Source organism: Rosa chinensis, chromosome 5 (assembly GCF_002994745.2).
Source record: "Rosa chinensis cultivar Old Blush chromosome 5, RchiOBHm-V2, whole genome shotgun sequence".
NCBI lineage: Eukaryota > Viridiplantae > Streptophyta > Magnoliopsida > Rosales > Rosaceae > Rosa > Rosa chinensis.
In genome coordinates, this window is record NC_037092.1 from 24,474,701 (window position 1) to 24,485,874 (window position 11,174).

General features: G+C 38.4%; 1 protein-coding gene across 1 annotated transcript; it reads left to right on the plus strand.

Moving 5' to 3' along the window:
• Positions 1–323: 323 nt before the first annotated feature.
• LOC112203500 (protein DOG1-like 4) lies at positions 324–1,162 on the plus strand. The gene is made up of 2 exons (XM_024344466.2): positions 324–734; positions 887–1,162. Exons 1-2 carry the CDS (start codon positions 324–326, stop codon positions 1,160–1,162), a joined length of 687 nt encoding a protein of 228 aa, XP_024200234.1.
• The last annotated feature ends 10,012 nt before the right edge of the window (positions 1,163–11,174 follow it).

The following is an 11,174-nucleotide window of genomic DNA, read 5'->3' on the forward strand; positions in this document are numbered from 1 at the left end:
AAAATGTTTGACAATTTCATTAATAAGGCTTGAAGGCAGCCGCACCAGTCTTCTATTAAAAAAAAAAATTTAATTTGGCAATTGGTCCAATTGGCATGGGATAAAAACCAGAGGCCTCTCCTAATACTTCCACGTGGCCGGTACGTGCCTCTCACTCCTACCCTAAACCCCATCACCAGTTTACCACCCATATGGCATGAAGCCATCCAAAGTTCTAAACCCCTCTATACCTTGCCCCTCTTTTCTTCAGCTCATCACTGTTTCAGACCCCTCGTACCCAAAAAACCAAACCAGCCATTCCCAACGGTCAACCGCCGCCACCCATGAACGGCTTCACTAGCTTCAACGACACGTGGTTCCAGCAGCTCCACCGCCTGGTGCAGCAGCTCTCCTCCTGCCCCAAACACCCCACCACCACCGAGCACCAGCACCACCTCCTCCACGTCATCAACAAGGTCATGTCTCACTACGCCGAGTACTACAGCGTCAAGTCTCTGGCTGCCGAGCACGACGCCCTCTCCGTCTTCGTCGCCCCGTGGGCCACCACCCTCGAGCGCTCCCTCCACTGGATCGGCGGATGGCGCCCCACCACCGCCTTCCACCTCGTCTACTCCGAGGCCTCCATCCACTTCGAAGCCCACATCATCGATATCCTCCGCGGATTTCGAACCGGCGACCTTGGCGACCTCTCCCCCGCCCAGTTCCGCAGAGTTAGCGAGCTCCAATGCGAAACTGTACTCCAATAACCTTAAACCTATGCATGCATGCAACAATAATGATACAGAAATGCGCTTTAATTTGTTTTCTGAATTTCATGTTCGCCTTTTGGTTATCTGATGTACGAATATTCGATGCTTAGTTGCTTACTTACTAATTGATTGTTCAGGTGAAGGAGGAGAATGCGATATCGGAGGAGTTATCGGAGTGGCAAGACGGAGTGAGCGAGCTGATGGGAAGCAGTAGCGATCTGGATGTGAAGACGGGTCTTCTGACGAGCGTGTTGAAGAAGGCGGATGATCTGCGGCTGAGAACGGTGAGGAAGGTGGTGGATTTGCTGACACCGCAGCAAGCTGTGGAGTTCTTGATTGCTGCGTCCGAGTTGCATTTCGGAGTCCGTGGATGGGGAATTACTCAGGACCGTCACCGCAACAATTTTTTCTGATTCATATATACTGATCGACGGTGGTGCTTTGCATATTTGGCGGACGTTGATTGGGTACTATATACACTATGTTTTGTTTGCAGTCTGAACCGCTACTGTGAGATGTTTTTCCTTTTATTTTTATTTTTATTATATTTTTCTTTTCGAGAAGAACAAATGGAGTGAGATGTTAACCACTGTAAGTGGCCTAGTGGTTCTTGCCTAGTTGGGTGTGTTTCCCAACCTAGGTTTGAATTCCGAAGCTGTTAAAGTGGCCAGGCACTGTGCTGCAATGCACAGTTAGAGTATTTCACATGCGTCGAAGATATTTATCTTGGGCCTAGGAAGCCTTTGGGTTCCCCTTGACAAAGTCAAAAAAAAAAAATGGAGTGAGATGTTTTTCCTTAACGTCTAGTTAAATATAGATTTTGTGTATAGCCTCCCCTGAACCGTAAAAAATACGAGAGATTGACCCGCTGGATACGTTAATTGCGTCGACAAATGAGACTTTTTTTTTTTTTTTTGGAAATGTATGAGACTTTTCTTTTTTTGAATAAGTCTTTTTTCTAGGTGGGCCGAGATAGTTGAGCGGCCATGCATGCAGAGCTTTGCAAGAAGAAAAGTTTTATACGTGTCGGAAGTTAAGCATATTAAGCCATGCAAGATGACACCTGGGGTTTGCATGGCGGACGTGCGGGCCTCTTGCAAAGCCAACTGAGATACATTTATTAATTTATTCAAAGGTGAAACCTACAGCCGGCTTTGAGGGCTGCCGCCTCAGGCCACCTGTCGGCGGGCCTCCGACAATTTTTTCTTTGTATATATTTCTAGTCCAACGAATATTTATATATATTTTTGGCCAGAGTCAAGCGATGTTTGCTACTCTAGCATAGCGGTAAGTGTAGTGTGGCCTTCTAACTGCACCCAGGTTCGACGCCTTTTGGCCCTGCCGTGAACCAACTGTTAAAACTGTCTATTTTTATGTTACTAGCTACTGTAACGTAAGTTTGATGAATTGCCATTGCAATGGATCTATGTGTTAATTGGTTTTGGGACTTTTGGCCAAACATTCATGTGTTGATTGATATCTTGCCTTTTAACATTGTATAAGAGCCAGTGTTCAGGTGTTTATAAGGTTTCTGGGAAATTTGTTTTTGGTTTTCGCCCCAAATTTTCTTATGGTATATATAATAGTGCGGCTTAAGTCGACGTATGAATATTAATCAACCATACCTGATAATCTGATATATATGATATATATGTTGTTCACATGTTTAATTTTTATTTTGAGAGAATATCAGAAATGGTCACTCAATTTTTACATATTCGATATTTTGGTTACTCACCTTTTAAATATATCACTTTAGTCACTCAACTTTAATTCTGTTATTAATTCACTTTAGTCATTTCGTTAATTTTTATTAAAAAAAAAAGTTATTTGTCATAATATTAATGATATTTTCGTATAATTAATTGTGAAAAATTGAGAGATTTGTATTATAATGATTGGGAGAATTAGTAATTAAATTGAGATAAAATGTCCCTTGGGTGACTAAAGTAATTGACAGAGTAATAGTTGAGTGACCAAAGTTATATATTTAAAAGTTGATTGACAGTATCGAACGAGTCATAATTGTGTGACCATTTGTGGAATTCTCTCTTTTATTTTTTATTTTTTTATGGTGCATTTATTGCAACCCTATTAAACTCTTTGTTCATCCCTTACATACTATTGCCCCTATTTATGAGCTCTCAAATTATAATTTATTTAGTTTGCTCATTTACAATTCCCAAATCCTTTAAATGTGTTATAAAGTAGGGAGAAGATGAAGAGAGAATAGTTGGGAGGAAACAAAATTGTGCTCATTCAGTCTCATTAGCCTCCTTTATATAGAGGTAGGGTTTACATTAAAGAACATAACTAATGAGTATTTACATGGACATCCACATAAATAATAATATTTACAACACTCTCCCTTGATGAGAATCTCCCCCTGATTGTTGCAAGCCTCAATTATGTATGCGATAAGCTACATGTACCATGTATAGTAGTTTGATGTGTCTATCACTGAAATGAGACCATGTATGCTTTGCATATAGGGGCTCATCACAAATTTTCATAGCTGCAAGGGTTAAGCAATACCAACAAAGCTAGACGATTTTCAATAAGCCTTATCTCATGTAATAAGGTTAGAAACAATCTCATATGCTCAAATTCATACACAAAGTAAGAGCTAAACAATATAAAGAAATTGACACATTTAACTTTGTATAGTTTAAAATTGAAAAATCATCATGGCATACCTAGCCATACTCATCAATATCTTTGCGTATTGATATGTCCATATAAGCTCTTCAAGAGCTCTAAGTAATTCATAACTTTATGAAAGTTAGAATATGTTGCAACATTATATTCATAATTCGAATTTGATAGTAGTCTCTTCATAGTACTCATTAAGGCAATTTAGATCTCGTTGACTAGAATGAAATGAGTACATATGAGTTTAGACTCTTTGATTCCATGAGTGAGCTTCAGGCTCTTTCAACATTTCATGGACTTGCATTTGAATCATTCATGTATTTGAATCCCTTGAGGATTTGATAAACAATACGCATATAATGACACTTTGCAACGTGCCATAAATCTCTCGTCAATATAACAGCTATATGTAACACTGCATTTATAGAAAATTGTCATTCATATAAGGGAAGATATTCATAATCTCATGTCTCTATAAATAGACATTGTGCCATAGTAATTTATCTTCACTTTTGATAAATACCCTTTTGTACCATGTAGGGTTAAAGGTCCAAGTATTTTATCACGTTTCAAATATTCAATTTCATTGGAATTGCCTCTTTCCAATTTTTGGCCAATAATATACTTTGTCGACACTCATAATGAAACGTGTCAATACAACCCTTAACTATTTTTTGGTAGCTACCAAATGTAAATTATCATCGATGATCATTAATCATAGATCTCACACATTCTTATATGCATGCATTAGCTGTAATAAGCTTATTGATATTGGGTACTCATGCCACTTTTGGGGCATATATTGTCACTTCTAGGACAATCATCTCTCATAGATGAATTATGTAGAGAATGTGGATCTTTTTATTTATAATCTCATGTAGAGCATTATAGGGCTTGTATGAACTTCCCTCTTTGGAAGCTTATAACTTTAGACCTGGTGGATACATTCCACATAAATTCACGCCGTTATTTAAAGACACTCTTTTCTCCCCCTAACCGCAAGAATATTGTCTCATTGAAGTGACAAATCATATGTGCAATACTGCTCATTCACAAAATTCCTCATTAGCAAATTTTGCAATCACTATTGTTTAACACAATAATATTTGAACTCGACAATAAATCTCATTGGAACTTGTTGGTAATCTTACACAATATGAATGACCAATTTGGTCATGCCAAATTAATGTATTTGGCTTGGTGAACTTCTAGTTCATAACCATATATGCCTCTTATTGTTGTGTAATCTAATCCAAATGAGAGAGCGGATGTTTTTTCCAATATACACCAAGGACTTTAAGTACTGAAGGTACCAAACACAAAGACATCTCTCATTTTGGTAACATAAATGCGAGCTCTTCTAGAGCTATCCACCAAGATCTATAGGATATGGGATAGATTACCTTTACCTTGGTAAAGATAAATGTTGAGAGCTACTTATGATCTTTAGAGATCATGCGCATCATTGCAGCACATATTTTTCCTTCTTTCTTTCGCCAAATTTACTTATAAGGAAACGATGCATTGGAATCCATAAATGTTAGAACTCTAGGTTCTTAACAAGGCGACATCTTTGAATTTCATGTCACAATATTTTACTCGAAACTTCTAGTTCGAGGCTAATAGTTGTGCTTTTTGTGACCCTTTAATTATACTCAAAGCTTCTGGGTCGAGTTTAAATAACTTTCGGAACTTCAGGTTCCAAAAGGAGCATGAACTTTATTTAGAGGATCTGCATTAACATTGCTGAAGAACTGCAAGCTCTCATATAATCAAGAATCAAGAAACTTCAAGTTTCTATATCTTTTTGGCGATACCTTTGAGAAACTTCAGGTTCTCATCATGTGATTAAAGATGAAGAAACTTTAGGTTCTAATATCTTTCAATCACAAAATTCACAACACCATGTTTCAATATTATTATGGTGGAAGTCCTAGTCAAAATAAAGGATGACTCTTAACATAGCACGGTGGAATATCAAGCATGTTGAAAACATCTCAGTGCTTACTTTGGTCACTTCTCTTCCAGAGTGGCTTGATAAAAATCTGCCATAGTATGGAGTGCAAAACATGCATATGCCCAATGCTTAATTCCATCTCACATGTAGAAAGCATTCCCATGATTTTTGGGCACCACTTATATGGTCTTTTCATTTGCCATTATTCTACTTCTTGTGGTTATCATTTAGCCATTTCAAAATTGGCTTTATGATACAACCCATACAAGATGGTAAGTTCTTCCAACATATGTCTCTTTTGGAGGTGCATAATGCAACTATACTCCACTAGATGAACTCTTCCGGAGTCATCGATCAATCAGATCTACAAGACCTGAGATTATTGTTATTACTAGAGCTTTAAAAACCATGAACACGATCACATTATGTTGTTGACACAACGTTTTCATAAATGAAATGTGTCAGGATTTAGAACTTCAGGTTCTTGTACAATCTCATGTTGAAAAACAACTTACTCGAAACTTTAGGTTCGAGGGTGACACATACTAGAACTTTTTCATTCTTGATCCACTCAAAACTTCAGGTTCGAGTCTACACAATTAGAACCTTCAGGTTCTAAGAGTGGAGTGAACTTCAGGTTCACATGTAATTATAAGAAGAGAGACTGTACGCCCATTTTCATGTAATGCCAAGTTGAGGAACTTCTAGTCCTGTTATAATCGGGAAACATTAAGTTTCCATCATATATTTACTCGTAACTTCTGGTTCGAGTTTTACTAATTAGAACTGCATGTTCTAAAATATGGTATTTACATGTGACCATCTTGTAGTAGCATCAATCATGACTATAACTTATAAATGAGAGATTTTATATGGTCATGTAGTGAATATGATCATTGAGGAACTTCAGGTCCTCATGTAATTAAGGATCAAGGAACTGCAGGTCTCACTACAGGTTCTGATCTCTTTTAATTACAAAAATTCACGATCACAAATTTGGGGTATACTCATACTTATTCGTCATAAACCAACGGTTAAATATCTGCTTACTTTTAAATTGGTGTCAAAATAATCCCCTCAAACCTTCAGGTTTGAGGTTGACCCATATTAAAACTTTATGATAAATTGTTTATATATTCACTCAAGACTTATGGCTCGAGTCTGCACAATTAGAACTTCAAGTTCTAAGGTTGAATGCTTTAAGCAGGCATAAAAGAAGAATATATCAATCGACATATGAAAATTTACTTGAAATTTCTAGTTCGAGTTGACATAAAGTCAGATAAACTATGACTGAATTATATGTGTAATCGAAGCTTTAGGTTCGAATATTTTTCTATGAACTGCAAGTTCTAAAATTTCATAATTTGAACTTCGGGTTCAAATAAATTTGGTGCTCGAAACTTCAGGCTCGAGGTGACTAAAGTGGATCTTCAAGTTCACTTTGAACTAATTTATATTTTATACTCAAAGCTTCGAGTTTGAGCTTTACTGTTAGAGCTTCAGGTTCTATTATGAAATTTTGAACTTCTGGTGCAAAAATATTACATTCGAAATTCATATGTTCGAGACATAGGGCTGCTAGCGCATATAAATAACAAAAAAAATATGTACTTTAATGAAGATATACAATAAAATAGAAATATTGCGGTGAAGAAGAAATAAATAAATATTTTAACGATGGAAACTTATGGTTCCATAAATGAATAATACACAGAACTTCTGGTCTGGTTAACTTTACAAAATACGATAATTTTGTATCTCATCTCACAAACGACAATACGAGAACCAAGTTCTCTGATATAAATGCTAGTCAGAAGCTTCTGGCTTCGAATGATTGTCCAACTTTGAACTGCAGGTTCTAAAGGTGGTTTGAATTCCAAATTCAAAAATAGTCATAAGGAGAAAAGAACCCTAACATCAAAAGATAATTGGAGGAACTTCAGGCCCTCTTATAATTAGGGATTAAGAAACATTTGACTTCATATACTTGATTGCATAGTTTTGAGGATCTTCTGGCCCTCGTAATTGTATAAACTCTAAAAACTGCATATCGCAATTTTTAATTATAACAATGAAGAACATACCTTTATCTTGAAAATTCACGCGTTTAGCCGACCAAAATTAAAATAAGACTATAAAATTGGCTTTTGATATATTGGGTATAATCAATATAGATGAGTGTAACATGCAGGATACTAGAGACAGAAAACAAATTTCTTTGTTAAACTGATAACGATTTTAATCTGGCAAAAACCAATATATCAAACCTAAAAAAAAAACATCACAAGGTATAAAACATGGTACAATGGTCCAGGTACAAAGAAAGAAGAATATCATACATTTGGAATCATTTGGAATTGTGGAGGAATTATCACGACTTATAATAGCCCTTTGACCCTTTCATCTCTATCAGTAGATCATTGTGGTCATTGAAAGCTTCAAGATAAGCTTGAGAGAAAACCAGAGAAAAGAGAATAAATGGAAACTAGGCTTGTATATTATGAAGTTAGTAGTTATAGAGAGGTTAGGTTTTGTATTTATAGTAAGCTAGCTGACCAACTTAATTAGCACGCTTACCATGCTAATTGACAAATCTATCTAACTAATCCATGTAACCATCAGCTATATGGCACGTGTCAGAATAACACACGTGAGGGAAAATACACTTGAAGAGCGTGAAGTAACAGAATTGATAAACCGATATATATGTTAACACCCCTCCTCAGCTTGATGGGAGGGACCGAGCATCAAGCTGGAACACAGATAGTTGTGTTGTGGAGAGCAGAGGCCCTTGGTAAAGAGATCAGCAAGCTGGTCATGAGAGCAAACGAACCGAAGGTGGATGGAGCCATCACGAACCTTGTCCCATGTAAAATGGACGTCAACTTCAATATGTTTGAGCTTGGAGTTATGGACAGGGTTTTTGGCAAGCGCCAAAGCGGAGATGTTGTCACAGTGAAGCGTTGGAGGAGAGGCACAAGGGAGATGCAAGTCAGCAAGGAGAAGTTTGAGCCACTGCAACTCAGATGTGGTGTCCGCCATGCTACGATACTCGGCCTCAGTGGAAGACCAGGAAACAGCGGTTTGCTTCTTGTTGCACCATGAAACTAGAGAGCCATTGAGTAAGATAACAAAGCCAGTGGTGGATTTGCGATCGTTAGGATCCCTAGCCCAATTGGCATCACTATAGGCTTAGAGGGAGAAATTGTGATCAGAAAAGACATGAAGGGAGAGATTGGTAAGAGAGGAACCCCCCCTGAAGGTGATGCCATAATCGGAGGTGCCTTTGACATATTTGAGGATACGTAGAGCAGCCTGAAAATGATGATCAGTTGGGCAATGTAGAAATTGGCAAACAGAGTTCACACTATAGGCAATGTCTGGCCTGGTGAAGGTAAGATACTGCAAACATCCGACAAGACTCCAGAATTGAGCTGCGTCACTGGGAGAGAGAGACGTGCCACTATCCCTTAGAAGTTTGAGACCAGATTGGCATAGAGTAATGTGGGAATGACAAGTATCCAAACCGGCCTTGTGAATAAGATCTGTCGCATACTTGTGTTGGGATACAAAAAGACCATGGGATAGATATTTGATTTCCAATCCCAGAAAATAATGAAGTGGACCTAAGTCCTTCATGTCGAACTCATGCTGTAACGACGTTTTAATTTCAGCCAAGAGATGCTCACAATTGCCAATAAGGATGATGTCGTCAACGTAGAGGAGTTGATAAGCTTTGGAAGAACCAGATACAAGGGTAAAGAGTGATGGATCTGCATGTGAAGATTTAAAACCAAGAGAGGGTAGAAAAGAGGTAAACCGTTCATTCCATGCCCGAGGGGCCTGCTTGAGACCATAGAGAGATTTGTGGAGTTTACAAAGATGAGTGGGAAGCTGTGAGTCTTCAAATCCAGGGGGCTGGGCCATATACACCTCTTCATGAAGTATACCATGCAAGAATGCATTCTTGACATCAAGTTGATGTAACTTCCAACCATAAAAGGCCGCAATACTCAAAATCAAACGAACAGTAGTGTGGCGAACCACAGGTGAGTAAGTTTCGTCATAATCAATACCATATTTCTTAGTTGAAACAGCGAGCAACAAGCCGAGCTTTATGACGAGCAATAGAACCATCTGCATTTTTCTTCAGTTTAAAAATCCACTTACAGGATACTAGATTCTTATCGGGAGGAAGGGGAACCAATGTCCATGTATTTTGATTAAGTAAGGCATCATATTCTTCTTGCATGGCGGACTTCCAGGCTGGGATTTTGAGAGCAGTTTTGTGAGAATGGGGTTCAGAGAGTGTAGGGTTCGAACAAGCAGAAGAGAGAGAAGATAAAAAGGCCTTTTTCTTAATAAGCCCTCGTTTGCTTTTGGTAAGCATGTGATGGTTATTCATAGTAGAATCAGTCAACCCCTCCACAGGATGTAGAACATTGGAACTAGATATTTGACTAGTAGGTCGGATGAGAGCACATGCTAATTCAATAGAGAAACCAATTCCAGGTTGGGAACGGATGTTAACAGAGCCGTCAGTTTCATCAAAGTGTATAACCGTGTGTGTATCTGATGCACTAGATGGAGAGTTAATTGCGGGAGTGGACATGAGAGCAGGAGGTGCATGTGCAGGAATAGTAGAGGAAGAGTGCATTGTGGAAGCAGTCATGACATCAATAGCTGCATGTGTAGGCAAAGTAGCATTAGTACATATAGTAGAGGAGGTAGGAGGCTGACCTGACACAGGAACAGTAGGAACATGGGTAGTAAAGTGGAGAACAGGTGCTGGGATAGTAGACTGAGTGAGGGACTGAGTAAATGAAGAGCAGGGTTGTACACTAGGTTGTTGCAGCGGTGGCCCATGAGATAGCCGAGAGCCAGCATAAGGAAAAGACGTTTCATCGAAAAAGACATGTCTTGATATAATACACTTTCTTGTGATCCAATTGTAGCAAATGTAACCCTTGTACCCTGTTGCAAAACCAATGAACACACATTTTGTGGTTTTGGGTTGGAGCTTGTCAGTCCTATAGGGTGTCATGAGAGGATAGCACGCACATCCAAATACCAACAATTCAACTGAGGGAATCCTATTGTACAACTTTTCAAATGGAGAAAGCATCCCTAGGACAGTGGTAGGCATCCTGTTAATAAGATATGTAACAAGAGCACATGCGTGATACCAGAAAGGAGAAGGAAGAGAGGCAGTTTGCAAGAGAGTTACAGTTGTTTCCCGAATATGCCTATTCTTTCTTTCTGATATACCATTCTGCTCGGGTGTATAAGGACATGAGACTTGATGAAGTATCCCATTGGCATTCAGAAAGGCTTTAAACACTGAGCTAGTGTATTCACCTCCGCCATCACTGTGCAATGTTTTAATGGTTTTGGAGAATTTAGTTTGAACAAAGGCACAGAGAGACTTAAAATGAGGGAATACTTCAGTTTTATTTTTCATTGGAAACATCCAAGTATATCTAGTACAATCATTGATGAAAATTACAAAATACTTAAAGCCATCTAAGGACAAATGAGGAGCAGGGCCTCAAACATCTGAATGTACTAAATCAAAAGGTGCTTCACTTCTGGTTTGAGACGCTGGAAACGGTAGCTTGTGAAGTTTACCAAGGAAGCAGGCTTCATAGAGTGTATGGTCACCAGTAGAATCATCAGAAAGCTTACACTTATTCAACATACTTTTGACTATGTCACTAGTAGGGTGGCCTAACCTTTGATGCCAGAGAAAATGTTTAATATTTTTTATTGTTTTCCTAACATATGCAGCCTTGGAAGAAGAACTAGGAACAGTA

Excerpts from the sequence above, each read along its gene's own strand:
- LOC112203500 (XM_024344466.2), top strand. The coding sequence starts at position 324 with ATGAACGGCTTCACTAGCTTCAACGACACGTGGTTCCAGCAGCTCCAC. Across the intron at positions 735-886 it reads GCGAGCTCCAATGCGAAACT|GTGAAGGAGGAGAATGCGAT; the intron begins GTACTCCAATAA and ends TTGATTGTTCAG.